General features: G+C 30.7%; 1 protein-coding gene across 1 annotated transcript in view; it reads right to left on the bottom strand.

Annotated features, from left to right (window-relative positions):
* The window catches only part of LOC126908994 (semaphorin-5A-like), a gene marked incomplete at its 3' end in the record, with an annotated part of 33,874 nt that continues 6,115 nt past the window's right edge, over window positions 1–27,759 (bottom strand). The window contains 12 exon segments of the mRNA XM_050691354.1: window positions 1–41; window positions 106–276; window positions 443–793; window positions 1,091–1,280; window positions 1,923–2,291; window positions 2,386–2,656; window positions 2,762–2,947; window positions 3,021–3,220; window positions 3,665–3,964; window positions 4,057–4,264; window positions 15,091–15,190; window positions 22,706–22,834. Coding sequence (XP_050547311.1) covers window positions 1–41; window positions 106–276; window positions 443–793; window positions 1,091–1,280; window positions 1,923–2,291; window positions 2,386–2,656; window positions 2,762–2,947; window positions 3,021–3,220; window positions 3,665–3,964; window positions 4,057–4,264; window positions 15,091–15,190; window positions 22,706–22,805 — 2,487 coding nt within the window.

Raw genomic sequence — 27,759 nt, 5'->3', positions numbered from 1 at the left:
AACTGAGCATTCACCATAATCAGTCCAACAACTCCACTCACCTAAAAATAGCATTATATTATAGAAAACTTAAAGAGGTTAAATTAAGTATTTTTATCAAATTACCTTTGCATTTTTGTGTATTACACGGTCTAGTTAACTTAGTGGGTCCTTCACAGTTTTCAGATGAACCTTCACATGTTCTAGTTTTTATTTGATTACCACCTCCACATTCAGATGAACAAGAGCTCCAGTTTGACCACTCAGACCAGGACTCTTCTAAATCTGATACTTGATCTGAAGTATATACATTTATAAAAAANAGGACTCTTCTAAATCTGATACTTGATCTGAAGTATATACATTTATAAAAAAATTATGAATATGTATACAACTAATAACAAATTGATACATTGAATAAATCAAAGTTAAAAATACAAATCTATGAAATAATTTGACAAACCTAATCGATGACATGCTCCATCTTGACAAAGTTTGCTTTCTTCTTTATCTTGGATAATACTAATTGAGGTCTGGTCTTGTTGAGTTCGACATGAAAACCTAAATCTCTTATGGGTGCTATTTCCTGTAGATATCCATGGAGTCCAAGATGATACCTTTTTACTTTCGACACATGGTTTTTGATTGCAAAGTTCATATTCTTCAGAGCACCCACTACAATCTTGTCCTTCTCGAGGAGATGGGTTGTTACAATATCTAGATCTTTGTCGAAAACCACCTCCACATTTTGCCGAACATTTACTCCAAGGTCCCCAAGAACTCCAACTAGGTTCTTTTATAATTGGTGGCAAAACTGTAGAATAAATGAATGTATTATTAAAAATGCTTTTCATTTATCTTTTTTTGTAATTCAATAAAATTAACAATAATTGTTAATTTTATTGGTAATAATGGACATAGTTAACATAGTCATGTGGTACATTGTGTCCTAAAATGCGCTTTTCAATAATATATTTTTTAGTTCAAGTTCCATATTTCAAATATATTTTTAATTTTAAATTATACTACAATTTTTGATTAAATCATATTTGAAAATTTTAATTAATAATTTAATTTTCAAATTATTCACGTAGGTTTAAAATGTACATACCTGGACAAGGTGGATTTGAATGGCAAAATATTTCCTCCGTATCACGTCCCACACAAACACGGCCGCCAAACGCTGGCGCAGGGTTACCACATGTCCTTTTTCTTACTTTCACAGCGGATCCACAGCTTTGCGTGCACGCTGACCAATCTGACCAACTAGACCATTGTCCATGAACAGTACAATTTGTTACCTGAAACATAAAAAATTATTAAATATTTATAACATGTAAATGAAAAAAGGATTCTGTAACACATATCCACACCAATGTTTCATTTTATCATGACAACTTAATTGTAGTTCATGTTTTTTTTTAAAAATCTAAAATATATGTAAAAGTTACTTTACTTTTATTAAATATTCTAACACACAACTCATTAAGAGGTAGTAATTAAATAGTACATTTTTATATTATAGTAAACAAAAAAACCATAACCTCCTATTTTTATTTACTATGAAGTGCACATGGTTTATATGTGCGTGTTGAACAATATGTCTTTGATTACTTGGTACGATTATTAAAAGTAAATAATGTTAGTTATGTTCAAAGGTAAAACTTGTTTTTATATTTTATTCGCAGTAATGAGTATTAACTAAAAATTTTACACGCAAATAAAAAATAATTTTCTTCGATTATTCTTTTTTTTATAGATCGATTGATATAAAATGCAATTGTTAATGTATTGTATCTTACGAGTAAAATCACTACTTCAGTCATGATTATAAAATTCGATTTCTGATTAACTTTAATTAGATAATTTTTTTTACTTAAAGATTAAAACTATTGTATCAATATTTTATCAATTTATTTAATCATATAAATAATTTATTATACTTGAATTGTTGATCCTTGGCAATCAGCTCCACCAAACTTAGGTTCAGGATTGTTGCACGACCTACTAGAACATAAACATTGGTCTGCAGAGTCTTTGCCGTTGATATTTTGTATGCATTGTGACCAAGCTGACCAACTAGACCACCCTCCATCTACAGGTCTTGAACGATCTGGACACTTAGTAACGTCTTGCCTCCAACTATGTTCCAGTATATTACCATTTGTAGGAGGTTGGCATTTATCAACGTGTTCATTCCATCCACAATAGGGATCCATTGCGTTCATACACGCTTCCTTGCTTCTGTGTCTTCCACAATGTTGAGCTGGTATCTTAAGAACTCGATCTTTAGTTCCGACATATATGGATTCCTATACAGAAAAAGTTCATTGAATCATATAATAATAATACGAATAGTCATAATAATTTTTTTTTATTATTTATCAAAGGTGAAAACAAACGTACAGTGACTTTTATAAAATGCAAGGCCATTATTTGAGAACCAAAACCTTCGGGAAATAGATTCCATTCTTCTAAAGTACACGTTACAGACGTTTTGGGTAAAATAGTAATTTTTTTTATTGTCCCTGATGAAGTTGCTAAGTATAAAACTTTTAATGTGCCATGTGGTTTAGTTGCCACAACGTCTACAGCAATTTGTGTTAAAATTTCCAATGGTTTATAATATAATGGTTCTAATGTTGTAGGTTGAACTGCATTATCCATTAATTGATACCTTTAATAATACATAAATACTATAAGTAATAAAATCAAAAGTATTACAGTTTGTCTGTCATTGTTAATTTTTTAAACCATATTTAAAATTATAATTTTTAATTACCTAGAAGAATCGAGTATTTGATTAGGGTCTTGTCTTTGACATTGACCATGATTAGGTTGGTGGTTTGGAGGAGTATACCGAGCCCATTCTGAATCGACTGTCGCTTGGTGTTTAAATGGACCATTAAAGGCGGCATTAATAGCAGTTAAACTAAAACTGCACACTGCTGAGCCGGCAATTCCATTACTACATTAAACAATTTAATCGTAACATTAGTTCTCTGATGATTGTAGAGCACATTTTTTAAATATGTAATTACCTTGGTGTTGTAAACGTAGCATACACTAATCCTTCATCCGGTAGGTAAGTCATACCCTGAATTTCGTCAAAATAAAAAGGATATTCGCCGGGAAGGGAACAATTCAGACGAGCTTTCACAAATGTCGTCCAATTATCACGCATCATAGTTTGTCCTCCTACATCATTCTTACATACTCTTGCTATTCTCGAATAAACCCTCTAAATTAACAAAGAAATGTACCATAACTAATTGTTTACATTTAAAATCTTAATAAAAAAAAATAAATAAATCGTAAGTACAATTGTCACTAGCACAGATATTTATTACAGTATAGAGCTATCCCAAATAACATATTCGTTTATCGTTATCGTTTAATCTTAACATTACATTAATTGATTAGTTAATTAATTTGAAAAAAATCGTTTTAATAATATCGCGTAATATAATCGAAGCTTCCTTTATTTTATATTTTAAATAAAGAAACCATATGGTTTAAAGAGATTCATTATTGATAAAATACAATTACCTTACACTATACAGTCTTTGACTTGTCAATTATGTACGACCATATGTTTCAATAGTGACAACGATACCTACGCGAGCGGTTGTTTCAACTTTGCATACAAAAATAAAGTAAAAAATATTGCTAAGGAATTACGTACTTTACCACAGTTAATGTACTCCACAGCACTCTCTCTGAACAAAAAGTAAACGTAGGCGTCCGTCTCGAATGATCCGACAAATTGCGGTTCATTCAGCCACTTGGAGTCATAGTTTTTGGTGCGCAAATATGTAGCACCCAAATCTCGTACTATAGCTGAGTCCGCGCCTGAAAAGTCCATTGGACTACCGGCAAAGTATTGACCGTTTAGAGTTATCATCGCTGTAATATTTGATAAGGGACTGTACGGGCATTTACCTACACCTCGAACTGCTTCAATGATATTAGTAGCATTTTCCATCTACAAGAGAAATATTTTAATTTTATAAATAAATAAAATATAAATTTTCAAGTAATAGGTTGTATTTATTTGCATATTGTGCTATGAATTACCTCTCGCCACGTGCATTGGGGTGAAAAAGCTCCAGTACCACATACGAACAACTTTTTACCAGTTGCCAAAAGCACCTTAACGTAATTACGACAATCATCTACGCTTTGGCCTTTTATCAAACAAAGTTGTACCTTATCTTCTGTAGCCGGCCATCGAGTCGCTTCAATTTTCTTTAAACCGTCCAGGTCCAGGCGGTATAAGTTATCTCTGTTGATAAAAAAAATATATACTCATGACCTCGTCTGCTGCTTTATATTAAGTGTGTTATTTAAAATATTTTTACAAGCAAAATGGTTTGATGAAATGAAAGAATATACGGCAAGGACGAATAAAGCCGTCAACATATGTGCGTTTAACTTATGTTGTACTTTTTCCTTTCAAACTAACAACTCTCACGACAACGGCAATAAATTTTTCACGAAAAAATACGTCTGAAACTTCCAAAATAATACACCCGAATTTTGCCTCAGACAAGTAATTAAAGAAATTCCAAACGGCGCCGACAATTACGGGTTGACCAGCTAGGCGCCATCGCGTAGGTGCAAACAGAAAGAAATCACACCAAGCAAACTGGTTTACATAAACATGTATTCATTTTTTTATAGATTTATCGACAAATAATAATGGTACATACTCAGCATTTATCGCTGTGGTGTAAAGAAATCACGTGGTGGTAGAAACATCAACGAAAAGTCACCATATGTTGGATGCGTATTAAATGTAATTTAACATAATCGAATACGCCTATAAATGAGAAACAATAATTTTCTTTTATCGTTCCAGATGAGCCAACAATAAACAGCTTAACCGCCCCGATAATTGCCACATAGGATGAAAAATTTTACCGTCGCGTCGATTCCTAATGAATTCGAAATGGGACCTAGTAAAATGTATACGTAGGCGTCGATGCTGGTCGGATTTAAACCATCTGCAGCCCCTAACCACGGAAATAAAAAATAATCCAGGTGGAGGAAAACAAACAGCCGCTATAGAACTTGGCTTTTCATTATTTTTTAAAACAGATTAGTAGAGAAAAACTTAACTGATTATACATATTACATTTGGTTTACACATGCCTTTTGCACTTGAAGCTGATCAACCCTATTATTTGAGAGTAGTAACAGTGTGTCCTGTGTTATTACAAACGGAAATGCTTTTTTAAGCATCAAAAACATTTTTATTTATTTACTAATGAAAGGGAGTCTAAAAATAAAGTTTCCTCGATATACAAAATGCCCTTTTAAGACAGGTTTGTTAAGGTAATTTGTAACATAAGTTCATAATGTTAAACATAATTAATAATACATGGTAATTACAAATATGTATTGCTTTAGGATGGAACAATTAATCTAATTAAATTATCGCACACTTAATGTGTACAAATCCCATTACTCGCTAATGTCAACTCCTGGAATCTTGAAAAATCTTTATCAAAAATTAAACAAAAATCATTACTAGTAAGCAACACAGCTTTCATTATAAAAGGTCAAATTTAATAATGCAGTTTGCACCTATATGACCAACGCCTAATATGTTGCAAGATTTCGTATGAGCAAATCAACAAAAATATTTGTATTTTTTCCAGCAGCCTACGTGAGTACTGTATTTTATACGTTCCTAGTACTTCACAAAAAAGGTGCGTCGTCCGCGGATTATTCTTGACTTTATCATACAAGTGAATGGATTGACGATAGTACACAATTATTTTAAGTAGATACAACAGCAGCTATAAAATTATATACATAAAAATAACGTTTGTTACATGTTCCGGAAAGAGATCTCTTTAAACTACTACGGTAAGGTTTTAATAACAGTTGTACAAATTGGCGTTGAATTCACTTTTGACTAATAAGAAACGTTTCTACAGTACATCTTTTGATTTATTGTTAATTTTTTCTTATTAAATAATTCTAATAGTATTGAAATTTAAATTTTATAAAGCTCGCTAAGATGCAATACAATTTATAGAGAAAAGACAATTTTCGAAAACCAGTAATAAATTACAATAGTTAAACTTTTTTTTTAATTTATAATTTGAATGATCCGATTTAAAATTATTAAGTAATATGACAAAATAACGTCGATTTCATACAGTCGTAAGTTATAATTTTTACTGTTTATTTGAAACAGCCGTTAATTTAATGAACATTTGTATTTAATTAATCATGTAACTGAATAATTCAAAGTGTATTAAGTTTATTGGAAACTTAAAACACACGAGTCATAATTCTCTGGAGCGTACATCTTAGTTTTACTGTATAAAAATATTTAATTGCTATTTATAAATAACAACAGTAGTAGCGACAATGAGATGATGGATTAATTATCATAATTATATAGGTGACAAAAAATGATTTATTTTAATTGGTGGTTTCCCGGAAAATTAGATGCAAAATGTCATCTGTAAATTTTAGCATAAAATTATATAGGAGTGCTATGAATATTTCTCTTCGACAGCAGCTGCTGTTGTCTGGTGTAGTGAAATTCAATATTACTAGCCAGTGGGTATTTGTACTTTTTATTTTCATTTGAACCGGTTGCCAAAAAAAATTCGGATTACCTGACAGAGGGCGTATAATTTTTGTTTTTCATAGCATCCCACTCTTTGTGTTGTAAACAACATCGGTAGTTGAATTTTCCAGTATTAACAATTTTATAATTTTGACGTTTACTGCGCCAGACCCAATACATCATTGTTTTGTTGACCTCTAGTTGACAGGTTTGCTCGTTATGAGAAATGAGTCTAAGAACAATCTAGATTTCACTCGTGTTAAACGCTCAAGTCTAGATGCCATATTTTAACGAGAACAATATAATAAAAATACCAATACCTATTTAGTAAATGCAAGTAGCTACGGAAAAAAATTCATTGAACAACAGATGTGTTGATAGTAACAAATAATTTCTAATAAGTTTCTCGAGTTGTTATTTTCAAAAAAATAACTAACCAACCCTTCATTTTAATCAATAAAATAATAATATCCATNCAACCCTTCATTTTAATCAATAAAATTATAATAACCAGTAAAAACCAACCCTAAAATTAGTATTCACTTAAAAAAATGTATGAAGTCCATATTCTAATCCTTTTTTATGAATAAGATATATCTGACAACATCTGAGACATGTCATACCGTGTTATTGGACTTTACCTGAGAATAATGACGATATAAAAACAGCAGAAAAAAAATGTATTTAGTCTGATGGAAATAATATTCCTGGTCTGACAGGAGCCATAAACTTCTTCTGATCATTCAAACGTATTGTTCACCTGTATTGTAACGCGTGCGTTTTTATAGACCACTTGGTATAGAGAAAAGAGCATGCAACTCATATAACACAACGAACATCTGGAATTAATTGGTACGTGCCAACATCAGCCAGGATATGACAATATTTCTCCATGTTTTTTTCTTAGTTTTTAATTGCCCACGCACAAAATATTATTATCATGGAGACAACCACACGATTTGAAACAATAGCCGTCCGACATTGTTTGTTACGTATAATTTTCTCGTCTCTTCACGAACATAACTCAATAGTCTCATCGTCCCTTAAGCATATTATTACAAACGTAAATCCATGTTCCAGAATTTCAGTAAATTTTAAGAGTAGGCAGTACTGTAATAACTATAATTTAATTGACACGGTTTCTTAAATGTAGCAGTACTGCATAAGGTCAGCTTGTTGTAGTTTACGATATTGTGTCAAAAGATCAAAATACCGTCGCCGCATGTCATGCCAAGAAAAGTTCCATTTGACCTCAGACTAAGTTTGAGAAGAAAAACGATTCCGATACATTATGTCCGATTGTATTTACAATATTTGATCCAAGATACGCGAGTACCACCGGGTAATAATGAACAACGATAAATGATAAATAACTCGAACTTGACGATCGATCAAATAAAGAAAATTCACTCGAAGTGTGTTTTCAATAATATTATCACAATCAAACGTTGTGGGAGTCAACAGCACTTGGTGTTAGTACAGTTTTTCGCCCACCCGCAGACTCATCTATCTTAGATAGAACATAACACGTAGTATGGAGTGTATGTGTTGAGGTGACTCCACGAAAGACAACAATGGGTCGAATAAGCATCAGATAAAATGAAACATTGAAATTCCATTAAAAACTCTCATCGTCCGCTTTATGGATGATCATTATGCTTTTATAAATAATTTTTTTGTTTTTGATACTATTATAGACATTATGTAAGACCTTCGTGGTATTTCACGCTGCGATCACTGCACTAGAAGACTTGACGACATTACTAACAAAACATTAATGTTTGTTATAATTTAAGCGTAGAAAAAAGAAATTTATTATTGAAAAACAAAAAAAAAATACTGAATAAAGCAAGAACTATAGACCTAGGATGATCTCTTCTTGTGGTTAATATAAAAACAAATAACTCATCTTTTATGAATAGTAAGTTCAACAACTTTATGATAGTGACGTAGTTAGTTATCGTTAATAAATATCAATAATCATAATTTATATCAGAATATACAGTAATACTCTTTAAAAGATCAAAGGTCAATTTAGCTGCCAATAAGTGCTCAGTACACGCGTCGGTTTTAGTATAGGCATTTCTACTTACAATAAACTTAAAATGATAATAATGATTAACTCATTACATCGATAATATTGCGTTATTTGTTTATGATTTACACATTTTGCGTAGGGAACAAAGTTCTAATATTCCTGTAATGACTTATTTAATTTCCAATAATTACTACACGGCAACTATATTTTATTACAAAAAAAAAATAAAACTATTGTTTCGATAATTATACAGCTCATAAAGATAGGCTGTTTATTTATTCAGGTTGATCAACAATGAAATATGCATAATGCAATACGTAATTCATATTATAATAAATAAGAAAAACATATAAATGAAAACCATAATAATGAATATAAAAATTGAAATAATTATTTATTTTGCTTTATAGAGCAATGGTGGAATTACGAAATATTTTAAATTCACATTGAATTTAAATCGATCACTTGTAAAATAAGAACAACGAAGACAATTTTAAGATTTGCATAAGTCCTTAAAGCATTTATGAGTAATACGATCACGATATATTTTGTCACATTCCATAATGAACGTCTCAAACGATATTAAGAGGACAATCCTTCAAATACGAATAGTGACACAAGATGCACATCATTTTCATGACTGTGGCCGTTTACATAAGAAATAAACGTGTCGCACGACAACGATCAAGAATTAATCAAAATATACACGATGACAATAAGATTTTGTTTTATTGGTAAAACGAAACAAAGTCACGAAGCTCGTTAGCTAAAATAATTTTAGTAACACGAAAGTATACTGCCACCCGAAACATCTCCTCCTGTTTCTTCATCAGGTCAAATGAACCAAAGTTATGCACGTACAATGTACCTATTGTATTAATGTACCTATTGTATTAATGTACCTATATACATTAATGAACTACGGAAAAATAAGTATTGAGTTTTCATTAAATACCTAAAATGTTAACATTTTAGGTATTTAATGAAAACATTTTAAGAGTATATATTATGTATTTTTAAAATTTTGCGACCGTGGACTGTAGTTGGCTGTATCTAATGGCCGCATCCATGATCATCGTAACAGGTGACCATAAAAAGTTCCATGTTTTATTTACATTTTTATATTCCATACTCCATTCGTTGTCCAAAAGAAACCCATTAGTAATATAGCAAGAGAAATGATGAAAAAACCACATGCCTGGTCTAACGTTATGTTAAATACTAGCCATAATGCTAGTTCCATGCGCGCTGAAAAGCGATCACGTAAATTTCCGTTAAAAAATACAACAATAACAAAAATCTGCAGACAAGTACGTGCCCGAAACGAATCGCTAAACTGTTAGGTACAACGTCAAAGTCGATCGGGGAGCGATACTCGTTCCACATGCACTATTTATTTATTTTTTTTATGAAAAATATACCCAACACAATATTTTATTCAAATAATAAAATATGAAATTTCTGGACACGTTTATCTATTTTTCAAGATTCATTGCAAGCGGTCGTTGGCCATAATATTTGAGGACATTGGTTAATATAAACAATTACAACATTGGACGCTCGATTGTATTCCTTTAGTAAAAAGAGACAACCCGTTACTCACAAATAATAACTATTTCGTGTTTTATTATCTAATAGATTAAGATATGTCTGTATATCATTGTATTCTCCGAAATCATAATCGTAAAACACGGTTGGATTAATCATTAAAATGTTTTTAATGACACCGTTTTTCGCATTTTTTCTTGAAAACTGCATAAATGCGAATGAAATAAATTTTATTGGCCAAACCTAATTCATTAGCGGAGAGCAAATACTCTAAAATTATGGCAAGATGACCTTAGACCCGTTTAACAACTCGGAAACCAAGCCGTGGCTATTAACTGGCCTAACAGTCCAAGTAGTTTCTGATCCATTCAAGTCGATCAAACGCAATGCACTAAGTATAGTAATGCCGGATCCGCAGGCCACTGTTCGGAGAAGAGAAGTCAATACGTGACTTTGCCTACGGACTCTTCCCATTTGTATTCTCGTGAGAGGGTTTCGCTTCCGTGTTGCTCCGGATTGTGGGGACTTTATCAAAAGCAACATGGCCTTAACTAACAGAGACGGACGACTGCTGGACGTCAATGGTAATGGATAGGCATAACGATAATAATGGCGTCATAGAAATATAGCCAGACGCGTATGACTTGTATTCCATATAAGTCGTTTTCTTCGAATCGCGCATATTTCACATGAAGCCGCCGCAAGAGGACTTGAAAAGCGGACGTTGCTGGTTTTTCTATGATGGAACGTCCGATGGCAGCTTTGGATCGACAATGGCTAAGGTCTGTACGAAAAGAGGTCGCCGGCGTACGACAACCGTTTTTCTCCGTGTGTGAGCGTCTAACAGGAGGCAACGAGACCCCCGTAAAAGGCATTGGCCATATACGTGGGGACAAGATTCGCTCTAAACCGGTGTGTGTACACGTGATGTATATAGAAATAAGTAGTTGTGACTGAAAATGTGAAAGACGTTATTATATTTTATTCTTAGCTAAACTTGGTTTTGTTCATTTAAACTCGGTAATCATAGAAAATATTTCACTTATTGGCATCCGCATTGGGTTCGTACTATGATATCCATTTTAAAGTATTTCACTCTATCATCGAGATAATAAACTTTAAATGTTATTTATGGCCTATAACAATTCCAAAAATGTTTTTTTTTTTAAATAAACATCGCAATTGTTAATTTCATAACGTTCCCAAAAAAATAAGTCAGTTTTAAAAAAATCCATTTAAAGATACGTTTTTACTATCAATAACGTAATTAGAGATTTGAACAACAAATACATGATATTATAACGTATTGGTTTGACGTAAATATTCGACCTAATTTTTATTAAAATCAAAGTCCTATTTTAGTTAGAAAAGCGAACGAAAAGAAATAATTCAACAATAACATTCTAGAACATGTATTAAAATTACTATGTTAGTATATCTATGCTGCTATAAAAATGATCATCATAAGTCGAAATCTTTTTAATATTCTGTTTAATTATATTTATATTCCAAAATTTTATAATTTGGTTTTACAAAAACGTTCAAGTGTTGCTTTGATGTTTTGTCATCACTTTGAATACTCTGAAGATAAGAGTATGTAACTATACGAGGAAAAAATATTCAGACCCTTTTGTGATGAACGAAAGGACAAGGTCAAGAAAATGAGCCAGAGAATTTTAATTGGCTTTGAACACACGTCAACTGTACTCTGTACACTTATGTCAACACGAGCCTTCGGGGACGCGCATGCCGAAAGATAATTATTACATCCTTCACACTGCTGGAGCAAGATATCCTTAGGCTACATAAAAAAAAAAAACGGAAAAGCTCAACGTCATGACATATTATTCGACTCTAGTTTATCTTTCTACAGCTATAACGAAAACTCGTAAGATTATTAATAAAACGACCTATGTGCTTCTATTTAAAATGTATTCACAACACTTGATGTTCTAGGAGTAATCATAAATCTAAACCTAGTCAGTGTTTCCACAGTTAAAAAATATTAGTATTTAATTATGACATGTAATAGAAATTATTTTTATAAGTTAATAATAACTCAACGAAGTGTCATCATAACACATGTGACTGATTTAAAACCGTAGTGAACACCGCAACGAATAGGTTATTAATAAAAGTATAGTGTGAATTTAAATGCTTGATATCTAGTAGTTAATTAACTCAACAAAGAATATATTTTAAAACCAATAGAACAATCTTGTACACATCGCCTGAACCAATTAGAAGCGAAATTGCTCTACATACACAGTAATGGTGGTAACGATCAATTGTTTAAAACTAATTATAAGAATCCAAAGAATGGGTTGTACTGTAGACAGTGAATTAGTTATTTTGGAAGCCTAAAACTTTACCCAAATAGTTTAAGAGATATATTTTTCTTTCCAATAGGCTTTTTTATTTATGTTCATTTTAAACAACAGACCATGACACTTTTATGACGCAACTCAGTAAAATCACAAGTCTTAAAATCCATTTGAGTGCTACCGTAAACTACTTGTTATTTTTATGAGTTCGTTTAAAGAAAGTTATTAGCCGCAAATGTTATTTTCAATAAAACAGATTGCTTTTTCGACACAACCAAAACTGTAATTCAATATTATCGTGGCTGACCTGGGTACTGTTTTTCTATTAAAAAAATTATGTCCAGCACTAAACATTCATTTAAAAACGAAGTTTTAATAAATAAAAATGCAGTTTTTAAAATACAATTGTTATTTAAAAATCTTTTCAACATCTTTAAGGTTTTAAAAATGACTTAAAAGGCAACTTTTCAGAAATTAATAATTAAATAATTAAAAAACAACGGATATTATTGCGCATATACTTAAAGTTGCACTACTATTGCTTTATGTGTATATAACATTTATAAAATAAATTATAAGCTATTAAAGGGTTGTAAATATTATAATTCTATGTTTATTTGAGTTGTTTAAGCGTGAATTTATTTATCGACATGTCAATAGACAATGTATAGAGTTCGTAGGCGCCTTCGTCAACCGCACAAATCGCACTTATCTATTTAACGGACTTAAAAGTCCGTCTTAAGTAAATTAATTTATAATATTATAATATGTCGTCTAGATCAATTATTGAAACAATATTTTGTTTCTCCATCTTGCCAACTTATTATTCATAATCTACACACGTGGCATTTAAAAAAACAACAGTACTGTTATCCTGATTTTACTTATAACAATTATTATATTTCGTGTCAAGTATTGAATAGTTATATGCAAGCGCTAAAAAAGGTTATGCACACGTGATATTCATGAAACAAAACGACTTTATCGAAAAAGCGCCGTGCTTTAATAAATAAATTGTAATAGAACTAAAAAACTGTCCGTTAAAAAGTTAATCAGTAGTAATTTGACCGCATGAATCATATAGTGAATAATTACGGTTATCAAAATTATAATAATAAATAAAAACAACATGATTATTTTGTGTAATGTTCATTTTCTTAGCATACAAAACAAAAAGAAATTCAAAGTAAAATAATAGGAATAAAAAGGCAATGATTGAAAACACTGTAATAAGTGTTTAAACACACATTAAAGAAATTATGAAAAATATACATGATATTTTGAAAACAAAACTACTTGTTTGTAATAGATTAGTATGTGTTGGTAACTTCAATGTTTTAGAAAGTTGGTAATTTTCACGATCAGAGAAAAATCTCGAACGAAAGAATTCTCTTTAGCCCAAATTATATTACTACAAATTTCTTTATCAAAGAAATCTCACCGAATAATTGATATAATCAAAAGTATTACACAACAAGGTACATTACTTCCAATCACATTCAATCAAATCATTTGATCACAAAAACGAATACGAGCAATGAATCAGCTCATAATTATTATTATTGTTCATCGAATAGATGCCCAAATAATAATACGTTCTTCTCTTACTTTCATTTATATCAATACAACAAATACTGCCTAGAGACGTGTAAAAATACTTTGATGAATATAATCTCACCAGCGTCCCAATGATCAGCTATAACCTATTAACTAGACATGACAGATTGAAGACTAAAAGTTGAATATAAAAAAAAAAAACGTTTGTTTCTGTACATTTATTTTTTTAATATCATGTTTTTAGTACCAAGAAATATGAGATCATATACTATTATGTACATTAAAGTAATTTATTATGATAGTTTAGTGTGTACATCCACCCAAAGAAAAGCATTGCGATGAATACTTGTCCAGACGGTTGAATAATAATTATAATTGTAATGCCCCACGAAGATATGCTAACAAATGACTATTGTAAACAAAATAGTATTATTGTAGGCCGACTACTTCAAGAGGGTTACTGCTGAAGGGGTCATTCAAACGCATGTAAATGAGTCGTCTTCCTAATAAATAACTAATTTCCATAAGTCTACAAAATATCGTCCGGATAATGTTCAATATCAAAACCATTTATACGCCATAAAGTACTGAGATTTACGAAACACGTCCTCTACTTTCTTATCATACAAACAAATTACGTGTTTTTGTCTTATCTCTGAGTAGTCTTAGCAAACGATAAAAAATTGCACGAGTATAAACTTTTACAGAGATCAGTGTAAGTTATTTGCAAATGCATTTGTAATCTCACTACAGAGTGTAAAATAGTAGGCAGTGTAACGAGCGTTGGTCGAAGACGGTGTGATTATCATTGTTGTTGTACGATAATATTTATTTATGCTGTCGAATTCACACGTCACTCGTATAGGTTCAATTCAATATGTACATAGAGTGTGTCACTTAGTCACAGGCATCACATACATTGCGTACAAACTCGTTTACACGACACACCGGCTGAGAAAAATTAATACTATTTCAACGCACACGTGTTGTAGTACACAAGTAAAATAGCGAACTTCAGTACTTATTTTAAATTAACGTATTAAAAAAATGCATACCTTGCACCAACCACCATTTGTTTTCTGGCTATGTCAAACAATAACTGGGAGTAAGATGTCACTCCTTCTTCCGAGAATATATCGGCTGTCGTCATGATATCTGTAATAAAAATTCATAAAATTACAAAAAATTCAGACATTTTTTTCATACTTATTTCAGCTTACTCGTAATGAGATTAAATTTGTCATAGGCGTGACAGGCACACTTTACAATTTAGCAAAATTACATGCATTATTATTTTTTTAAGAAAACAAATTGAAGTCAGCCCCCCTCCCCAAAAAATTGATCTAATGGTTTACGTTTAAACATATTACAAGTAACAGGTGATTTTAATAAATGGCTCGATCTTAACTGTATTATAAATACTTAAATAAACAAAGCCTGAGGATTTCACAGAAGTTCGCTACACATGGGCATTCTAGATTAGTTATTTTATTATAAGTTCACATAATTTATCGAGATGATTAACGCTGTAAGGCTTAAAATATCTTGAATGTGTAAAACGCGTAAGGGGCGGTCACGTATCAACAGCTATACATGCTAACCGATTATATTTCTGCAACAATAACCGGTCCAAAAAATTAATTATCAAAGATTAAATATTTAAAATTAAAAATATTTAACTTAAAAAGTCACAAAAAAAAAAAAAAATTACTAAAAAATCGCGGAAAAGTTTATTTTTTATAATTTATTTTTAATATTTAACATTTTTCAATGTATAGAGAGATTGGTTTTTCCTACATATATAAAGCCAGCACCTCTCGAACTACCTAAAATAAAGTCAATAAGTTTAAAGAAGTAACAATGCATCTATGAATAATAAAGACCACAGAGGATAATGTCAATGCTCTTTTTTGGGTCATCATTAGTTGCGTACAACTTCCAAATTAATTCGTTATATAATTTACACGCCGAAACGTATGACTGGTGTAGGATTATAATAGTAATGGCCACCCACAAACAGAGTCATTTTAACATTTATGAGTTTCTCAAAAGGTAATAAATAACATTTTAATAAATAAGTAGCCGGCAGTTACTTAGTTGTTAACTTTTATTTTTTATTACACTTTAATCGTACGGCTTCGAATGACAATATAAACCATTGCGACATCGGTTGGAAAATCATTTTGGCGAAACACCAGTTTGTTTATCTGCATAATAACTATTTACAACGATAATCTTTCCGTGCACAAAACAAGTACGTTAAGAACATAAATTTATTTGAAATTTAAAAGCGAAACAAGGCGAGTAAACAAGAGAAAACAATTTTAACACATTTAGGGACACATGCCCCTATCTAAATACGTCTCTGATCATATTGCAATGTGTTCAAAATAACATCAATGATAATTATCACTGATAATTATAAATGAAATCATAATTTAAAGCGTACGTGACGGAAAATGTATTATTTCATCAGAATTTATGAAAATTTACCATAATGAATCCGACCTTTAAAGTTATCATCACAATGGAAACACTGATGTGTTCACTATGTACAATCGCGGTCATCATTACTATTTTCTTCGTATCAAACTAGCTCATTGAACATTCATAAAATGATTTCTCATCATTAATTGTTCGTCTAAAGGCTACACGTTGCAATCTCGATTGATACGCATTTCGCAAAATAAACAATCTTTTTTTCAATCATTAATTGAATTTTTTCATATTTTCTACAATATGACGCAATTTCGTTGTCGACTGTAGATAATATCGAGTAATATTTAACTTAAGAATATCTGATTTTCTGAAAGCTGACCATAATAATGTTCGTAAAAGACGTCGCATATCGTCTGCCGCGGTTATTGACCTTAATACGACCGATTTAACTCAATTTTCAAATAATAACAACAATAATGAAAATAAAATTGTATTGCACGTCAAGAAGTCTATCAGCTATAGTTCATAACTGTCAAGAGATACGCTGTCTGTAGCGTTACATCACTATATTGTAATTTGTTCAGAACCGTTTGTGTCGCTCACTTGTTTGCGTGAAAAAATTTAAAAAATATGTATTCCGTGACTAAAAAATTGTAACACTACTATATATAATGTTAAAAAACGTAGAAACTATTTATTTACCTTAATGTATGCTGTCAAACATTTACATGACGTTATTTGGCTTGAGATGTTTGGTCAATTTTTCCTAATAAAATTATTTCGTTTTAATAACAGTGTACTAAAATAAGTTATCGAGACAAAGGAAATACTCGGAGAAATTCTGGCGGTCTTTAGCTTAAACCTCAAGTGAGAGTTTTTTTAAATATAGCCGAAATATTTCAATAATTAAACATAGGCCGTTTAAACGATTGCGGTGCATCAATGTAAATTAGTCGGCATACCGTAAAAAAAAACTTTAATAGAAAAAACGCACAGAGAAATGGAAATTTGATTGTATTCTTAAAGAGAAACGCTTTTTCAAAAACTAAAAGAGTTTACATAGATATAAGTTTTTAATTTTTACCAGCCCGGGGGTTTATGGCATCAGCCAGAATGGAAATAGTAATTATGTACAAGAAATTACATTATTACTTATACCATCCCATGTTACAATGCGTTATTAAAACGTACACCACAGCTAATGTGCTAAGAGAATCGAGTTAATCTTTACTATTTTTTTGAAGAAGAAGAACTCTTAACGTTTGAGTTGCCTTATGATTTCGATTTTGCGGGTCGATAATCCCCGTGTAAGAAAATATCTTATGTACAACGTTCTAATGTGCACGAGGATTCAAAACCCCACAGAAAAACATAATATATACCATGACATGTGTTAAGGTTCACGACTCATCGCCTCTTTTTCTCACTACTTTTTACCTAAATCTATACGGTGAGATCGCAACAGAATCGACGGGGTGCGTACTGCAGCGGTGACAAGACGAACGGCAGATGTGCATGCAAAACGTATATACATATATAAAACAATGGAAATAAAAACTGCGAAATCTGAAGATCGACCAGTGCAGATGTTTGAGGCACACGACAATAAAAAATGTATAAACAAATGAACAAGGTTAGCAACAGCGTGAGCATAAAACGGCAAAACTCGGGGGCCGATCTCGACACAATCATCGGAAGGCTTTGCAAGTACTCTCCCCACGTTTTTATCGCGCGCATTGTAATAATATTTTGCGGTCCGTGACAACCAGTAATCGCAATCTAAACGGGGGTGTCCTATCCAACAGACGCCCACGACGATGCGGAGGAGACGATGTGAGATGATAAGCGTAACTCGAGGGCCGAGTGCATAAAGAACAAAGCGTATAACAAACACAAACCGTCGTAGTAATTGCAACGGTTAGTTTTTATAAATAATCGAACATGAACAGGTCTACCTTCAAACTTCAAGGTCATCGTCTACTACGAAAGGGTCGAACGCACGACTCACACGCACTTGTTGACCGAATGCTTGTGCTATGAAGTGCAGGATTTGTTTACGATTTTTCAAAAAATAACCGCCAAAAACACATCTGGCGTTCTTCAATCAAAAACGTCACCGATTGAGATCATATTTCACGTTTTCCGTTTCAAATTAGTACACTGACCCATGCGAAAAACTGCTTACTTGAAAGCACCTCGAAACTGTCTTATTGCTCGTTTGCAAACGTCTGTCTTTTAACAAACGCAGTGCAGACTAGACAGTTGTCAAACCAACTACGACTTAATTCTCACGGTGTACCTTCCGCAAGAGTCGGTCGATTCGACGCTCTCGAATTTTATTCGAACGACTCAACAGTCGGCATTCGTACAGTTTATTGTAATAAAAATATTGTAACACACTCTCAACATAACCACCACGTTCCCCGCGGGTGAATACACTGCTACACCCTACCTATTTATACATTATTTTGAATTTTCATCCACGCAAAATGCTTTCCATACAACGTTACCTTGAAATTAACTTGTAGCCTCCAGCAATGTCAGCAAGACTATGTACAATAATAATAATAAATATATTTACATGTAATGAGTTCACTATCGTATGGCTTGCCGACAAACCGCACCGCGTGGAGGTATTAAACGTCGTTCAACTAACCGGTCCAGTAATTGCCTAGCCGTCCCGTTCTAAGGGATGCACTAACATATCATTACCGTAACATCATAANATTGCCTAGCCGTCCCGTTCTAAGGGATGCACTAACAGATCATTACCGTAACATCATAAATTTTAACAATACACCAATTAACTGTCATACACCCACAAGCCTATTTTGTAAGTACCGTTGGAATCATATGATTTTTTCGACATCCATTTAAACAAGTTCCTACGATTTTCCATTAAATTCATAGTCTAGCATAAACAACTAAATATTTAAACATTAAAGAATAGTTATATTTTATACAGTATTGGTTGGGTATGTTGTTTATTTAATAGTTTTATAGATAAAATATCAGCACAGAGGGCACTCGTCGTACTTCGGACAAGTCAGACACCTGACAGTGATTGAATCACTATCATAGCTTTGATGCAAATCGTGTTTAATTTTTTGACGGAATTGTTTGATTATTACAAAAACATCATAAACTTCTTTTTTTTTAATTATATTCTGATTACAAGTTTTGTAATTTATAAGTATATCGCAGAGATAAATAATTATTAAAGAAATTAAACTTAGTATGATTACAAATTATATTCAATAATTTAATATTGTATTTTTTACGGAGAAATTATAATAAATTATTAAGTATTTATATATTTCGTTACTTCTACATTGACGTGACACATTTATCACATAATGAACGTGTATCAAAAACGCAAGTATGGATTTATCAAAAAAAAAGTTAAAAAAAAGAAAGTTAACTTTCTTAATTCAGATTATTATGACCTTCGTTAGTTAATTATGATTTCAATTATGAAAATGTAATATATCATGAATTATTGGTAGCTAGAACATTTTTTTTTGAAAGATCATCCCTTCCCTCTAATAAACTCAATGAATTGTCATTAAAAGCTGCAAAAATTCTACCAGAAAATATTCATATCTTTTTTATAATTATTTTTTTGTAAAAAATGGGTAAAATGAGGATATTTACTTCTCTCCTATATGAATATACTGTTTGAAATATAAGCTAAAATAATTGAAAAAAAAATTGATGTAGACATTTTAACAACACGAGAAACAGTGATTTTTACAAGAAAAAGAACATATTTTGTTTAATTTCAGGGGCCGTCTACATATAAGAAGTTAAGGTGTTGGGTCAATTTTTTTTTTTAACTTCAATTAAGTAACATAAGTTTTAATTGAACATATGTTTATAAAACGAATTGTTTCTGGAATAATTTCAAAAGTTTAGCTGAAAAAGTTAACTTTTCGTGAAATGTTTATTATTTTAAAACCGTTTTGTGAGCAGTTAAATAATTAAACATATAATACAAAAATACCAAATGAACAGTATATACCTAAGGTATTTTTATATAAAAAAAATGTATTTTGACAAATCGATTTTTAAAAAAGTTTTGATGGTTTTATGAAAAAATGCTTTAAAATTTACCGACTTTATAAATCGTAATTTTCGAGGATTTTGATAATTTAATGAGGGAAATTTTTGAGGGGAATGTCTTCAATTTATGTTTCTTTGACGTATCGTTAAAAAAATCAATCCAGTGAGAGCTGAGAAAAAGTGGTGGAGACATAAAAATAAAATCACATCATAGTAAAATTAATATCTCCTCAACTTAATTCAATGCATAAATGTATTGACATGACAAAACTACAAATATGTTATGAAGAGAAAGTTGTCAAATCCTAATAGAAATAGAATATAGTTGATCGGACAACTACCAAGTAATTATTTTGCGAAAGTAATATGGTTTTGTAGAGGATTAATTTAATGTAAATTAAATTAATTTGTTTTTTAATATTGAAGTTTATTTTTTTTCTTGTTATACCTTTTTGCATATACAAAAATAAACAAATAGATAAAACTAGGTTCACAATTCTGTTGTACCTAAAATAAGGACAAAAAATATATAAAAGATTTTATGTAGTATGTTAAGAAATAAAACAAAGCTACACTAGATGAATTTATTTCTAATTAAAGAATATCCATTAATTTCTCTCATTTTATTATAACATTCAGGAAATTATTAAAAATTATTTCTTAAATTAATTAAATAAATTTAAGCAAAACTGATTCATAACTAAACAGTATAATGTTAGGCTATTCTATTATTATTTCATAACGTAATATAAATACCTAATATCGTCTACTAGATATTATTTTTTAATAAATAATACATCTTTATTATGGCTAAGAATATTTACAATCTGTACAATGTTAATAAATAAATTTTACCATATGACATGCGTTAGAAAATATTAATATTAATTTATTATATTAAACTAATAATATCAAATTAAAAAAAAAAAACGTCAAGCATATTTTTATGTACTTTTGGCCTGAGAATTGCAATCAGTCGACTCAACCTAATGTTTTTATTTTTTCTTAATGTGTGCAAGTCTTTCATGGTATAATTGTATATTATTATTATTTTATAATTTAATTTTTTTACTCTTTCAATATAACATAGTAATATTTAATATATTATTTTTGCTGGCAATACCAAATTATACATCTGTATGTTAGTATATTAATAAAAAAACATATATTTTTTGTTGTTTTTTAATTAACGTTATACTTTTGGAAGGGCTTTCATAGTTATAAAAACTGGAGTGCAGTTGAGTTGACCTGAATCATTGAATAATTTAGAATAACAACAGGCTATTCAAAGCTACTGAGCTATGTAAAGACAATAGTGAATACAGTGTAATTTTGTTTTTTTTTGTTTGCACATTTTAAACAGGTCACATTTTGTTCTACAGCAATAATATTTACGTCTTCATAAAGATTAATTCTTGAGGTAATTTTCGAAAAGTTTTCTTATCACATAATAGTATTGTGAAAAAACAATATGAAAAATTCAGAAAAAAAATATAGCCAAATCATCATCTATGACTTTCTTAATTTTCTTAAAGCTAATTATTAAAATAAAAATCAAATAATTTACAATTTGTGATGCATTTCTAATTATGTAGTTTCTAGAATAAGTCATAACTAGAACAATTGATTGTGTAATGCAACGGTGTTGTGTATTGTGACTGAAACTGTTTTTTACGTGACACAATAATAAACCATAAGAATAAATCAGTTGTGTATGTTAAGGTCGATTTATTTTGTATCAGTCCATGTAATAAGACAGGAACATGTATATAGACTAAGGAATCACGCCAAACCGGGTAAACAGTTGATATTATTTTGTCTCTTTAATGAATTCTTTAACGCAATCAAAAAATTAAAAAAAAAAAATTCAAGAAAAATCAATATTTGATGAATAGAACAGATAATTAAAATGTAAAAAAAATGCTATCTCTTTAAATGAAATTGTCCTGAGAATACATACAGAAGACTCAATAATTTAATTTAAAAAATATTCATAACATTAGTTTGACCTGCAGCGGATCCATATTTTATATCAGAAAAGACGTTTGAAATAAGAGGAATTTTCCTATTATTTTTAATTAGTTAAAATACATTCAGCCTACTCGATCGCTGACCATTCATCGACACAGAGGCCGTTCGTTAAAAGTCAATAGTAAATTATATGCTTACCTTCGTGTGGAATAACGTGATGTTCTGGTTGTGTTCGTTGAGCGCTTCCGATGACAACGATGACAATATAAGCCATCAACAGCACCCGTAGATTGCACATGGTCGTGCTTCTTACGCTGAACCTGTAAACTAATAAAATTGTGTCGTTTGAGTAAATTGCGAATAAAATACTGTAGGTGCTATTTATTTTTTCTTTGGATTGTTATTAAGAATCACTGTTAAAATTCACCCAGATTACCACGTTTTCAAACACAATTCAGACTAATGGGTAATTACGATTTACAATCGTTTTGTTATTAAACAAGTCGATAGGAACCGCTTATTGAAATCCCACAACGGCATAACAAATCATGTTTCATTCTAAAGACGGGAAATTATTTCCAATGAGATAATTCAGGACTAAATATAGACTACCTGACGCTATCATTTCCAATTGCATTTCAAATGAATTCAAGTTTAAATAGAATTATATAGAAATGTTGTTTGTTTTATCGTACATCATGAATGCTCTGTGTATTTTCAGTTTATTTGTTAGTAAACATATTTTGTAGAGACCAGGCTTTGCTCTATACATAACCTTTAAAGTGACTCACATGTCTTCATTTAAATGATCAAATTCTGTGTCCCCTTTTAAACGTAGTTACAACATTACTGAATAAACACAATGCATAACGTAATAGATTTTGTTTGGGCGACACAGGCTTTTAATATTCTTAAGATGACAACATAATGCACACCGACAGAGGTGGCTATAAATAAAAATTATTATAGTAAATTGATTGTACACTACAGTGTATACACATCATTAATTTTATGGTGAACACTTTTATTATACATAAACCAGATGAACCTTTTTATTTTTTAACTTATAATTATGACATCGAAACACGAGGTAAATTAATATTTTATGTTAGCTTACTTAAACAATACCGAGTAAGAAACAATGAACAATTTATAATGATTACCCTTTTTTTTAATGTTGGGGGTCAATGTTACAGTCAAAAATTGTTGCAACGATAAGACTTTAAATTTATTATTGTTTCCTGATTGCTAATGAGCTATTCGAATGTATAAAAAAATGCACAAAATTTAACAAACACATTGTGTGCACTCTTGCTTATTAAAAAAACATATTTTAACGGCCTTGACTTGCTGTGATCTGATATTTATCAAGTTCGTTGACTGATATTACGAAGATTTATCGCAATAATATAATTATTACCTTGTGTAAAGCCGCCGAAACTAGTTTAAGCATTCGATAAAATACTAGTGGGAAGCATTGTGCGCATAAAAAATGAAACGAAATCTGTCGTTGAAGTCTCTGTGCAAAGTGATCGTTTTATGCTTCACAGAAGTTCTTTATGAAGATAAATAGATGATAAATAAAAATCAATTCTCATAGTAACGTGCGCATAAAGGTAACCACATAATTTGTCATGACAGTCATGTAATGCATTGTGGTAAGATATTGGCTAACGATATACAGCCTCGGTTAAGAATCAAATTGCCGGCAAACTTTGTACGTTTGAACTTTTATTAATTCATCTATTGTCTCTATTCGTGGCCGAACTATCACACAACCACTAAGAATAACCTTTGTCTCGGTATAAAGAATCGTGAGGGAATAAAATAGATCACATTGCGCGTTGACCACATACTATGCAGTTGTTATTTACAAATAAAACCAGCGAATGGACACAATAATGTCTAACCTCAGAGATACAAAAACTACTCGGTTATGAAATAACCGCGACAGTATTGTAAAATAAATCGTTACATTATCAAATGTACATCGCTCACATGAAAACATGAAATCGTGAACTAACAGCGATCTGAAATATTTGATAACTATTTAACCACAGACGCATTGTACAAGTAGTACAAAATGAGTGTAAATTGTTATCACACGTATTAAGATATTGTATCCAGACGTTTTAAATGGAGCAGGTCGAAACTTCAATTTCACTACATCGTTTTGTTGTAAACCCACTCACAACAACAACAAAGTAATTAAATTGTATAGGCTAATTTAATGGTAGCAAAATATACTGCCGGCGTTTTTATTAGTATTTAAACATTAATAAAAACTTGTTATTATCAAGTAATTAAACAGCTACGTGTTAATGAATTTCTAAAACTATTAATATATTTTTAGCTTCAATGCGCAGCTAAAAATATAATAATAAAATATAGTACAGATCTGGATGCTAACATTTAATTAACAATACTAAACTGTGAAAAAAAATTAAGAAAACGCCATAGGGACAAACGAAAAATTAATTTACTTCTATTTTCAGATAACTTTTTTTGTTCACCATAAGAAAGTAAGTCACGGCACTCTTCGTTGGAAGTGTTGTGATATAAATTAAAAAAATAAAATTAATTTTTTTCCAATTAAAACTGTTGAGCGAGGAAAACTTATCAAGTTGTATTGATATCGTAGTTTTTTTTTACCGCATTATAATTAAGAAATTTATTTGTAATCTAGTGTTTTTATAATTTTGGTAACGCAACTCTAAAGTTATTTATTAACATAGAATATAATGAAATTCACTCAATTTGACTAGTAAATTAAAAATAATAGAAATTATGAAAACGAAAAATTTATAACAATAACTTTTTCAGCAATAATTTGGTAAAAATGTTGAGATTCGGATACATATAAAATAAAATTGTCTCGTGCAAAACATGTTTATAACTGTTTTGTTCTGTATATCTTAAAAAATGGAGGACGTTCTACTCAAATATAAATCTTTTGATGAATTTCAAGATTATTTAGGTGAAGTAAAAGCTTTCGCTGGAAACTGACTTAAACTCGAATGTGTTTATAATACTTAACGTTTTATTTAAAAACCGCCGAGTATTGAGCAAGCACGTACATTAGCATCCGGTCCGCTTACAATGTGTGCATATACAATATTATGATGCACCTCCTCGTGTGTGGTGGCTGCTACTGTAGTTTTATTTTTAACAAAAAAACAGTATCCAGACGCACAACTCTGTCGTATCACAGCACGTCGCTGAGAATACAAAAATGGTATGAGCAGGCAAGCAGAGTCAAGACGCATAACAATAAACGTTGGACTGGTTTTTTTGGAGTTCTTCGAATTAAGATTTTACATTACAAATGACTAAACGCAATTTTTGACAAAAAAGAAATATCACGCCAGCTATAGTAAATAATGATTTATTTAATAGCAATAGAAAATGAAAAACACCTTTTACACAAAACATAATACAACTGAATCGATTTATCAGTTAAACTGGATTCTTGNGAATCGATTTATCAGTTTAACTGTATTCTTGTTAAAAACTCTTTAAAAGAATACTGTTAGACAAGAATGATTAAAATCAATAGATCACGTGTGTGCTCGATTAGCGATTTTACTAACTTGTCACGATTGGTGACATGGTTTTTCTGTTTTCTTTTTCGGTAGCGATATTTTTCTGGGGAGGGGGTGCCCACATAGGCCATAATCCGTCCCTGTCGACTAGGGCTATGATTTATGGTACGACGCATTGAATTACCAAAAATTTCATTAACATAAAACGCACAAGAAAACCGAAGGATATTTTTGATGAGTTATTTTGACTCGTGTAACTCGATACGTTTACAGAGCGCAAACAGAACAAAATAGTATACATAATTCTATTTGATTCACTATGAAGGCGTATGGAAGTTGTACATGGGACTGTGCGGTTTTTCAAAGATTAATAATAACTCAACATTGTCGAATAATCATTGAAGTGTGAGGAGAACACAAAGAAAGACAGAGATAACACACTAAAGACCTCGTTTCCTGCTGATACCGAAGCGTGTACAATGAAATGTATGTTATAATGATCAAATATAAAAACAAAGATCAAAGAAGAAATCTTGCGAACAACACTAGTAGAGAATAAAAGCGCGTTGGATATAGAACAAGCGGCAAATGATATAACTTCTTTGCGTGTACGACTTAATTATCCGTGGTAATGATCGTTGAAGTAATATGTATGCGGCTGGTGAGAACGAGGCTATATCTGGCATGTAATGTTCTAAAAAAATAAAAACTTTGTACACCTAAGACTGCGTCGGCCAACCGATAATAATAATCACAAGTCCGGCTTCTTGGTCATTAACAGCTAGAACAATACTAACACTGATGACATAGAAAAAAGTGCGACTTTAACGAGCGGTCATATGATTCCACTTAGTAAAATACATATAATAACGTCAACTCTGGAAGAATTAGTGAAATGTTTCCAATTGTATTTGAATAAAGAACTCGTTTTCATAATAAGTTATAAAAATTACTATTCCGTATAATGGAAGAATATAAATAATTATCATAAAATTGATTTAAAAGTCTAATTTTTCTATGTAAATTAAAAGTTAATTATCAAATGTTATCATTTTACTTTATAATAGAAATACTGTTGCTTATAATTACAGAACACAAATCATTAATTTTAATTAAGTTATACGTAAAAGTTGTTATTTATCAAACGGGTCAATAAAGTGATATGAACTTTATAAATGATAAGGAATAGTGTACACAAAAATTATCTCCTGGTTGAACTTGATATCAAATAAAATTATTACTTTCCATTAAAATTATGAATGAATTCAATGTAATATACATTTTGTGTTCAACTTTATACGACTCCACTAAAACAAATTTCTGGTTTTATATTTTCTTACGAATCAATCGATAAAAATGAACTGACTAGTATGTTGTTAAAAAATATTTCATAATAAAATTAATGAGGAACAAATTATATTATTAACAAAATCAAATTTATTTTATTAAACCTTAAGCTAATTTATTTAAACAGATTTATAACTATTTCTCATTGAGACAATCAACTTAAACATCAAAATTATGCATTAGAAAGATTATTAAACATGAAAATGGTCTATCTTATATAAGCAGCAAGTTAAATGTCAAAAAATAAACCGCATCACATGTAAATGCAATAATTACTGTAAACATTTAATTCAAATAATACAGCTTAAAACACATGTTTTGATACAAAACAAAAGGCTAACTCAGATCACACACAACTAATTG

Source organism: Daktulosphaira vitifoliae, unplaced genomic scaffold, assembly GCF_025091365.1.
Source record: "Daktulosphaira vitifoliae isolate Bord-2020 unplaced genomic scaffold, ASM2509136v1 Scaffold_70, whole genome shotgun sequence".
Taxonomy (NCBI): Eukaryota; Metazoa; Arthropoda; class Insecta; order Hemiptera; family Phylloxeridae; genus Daktulosphaira; species Daktulosphaira vitifoliae.
Note: the sequence above shows the minus strand (reverse complement) of the source record. Positions and strands in the feature narration are given on the sequence as shown.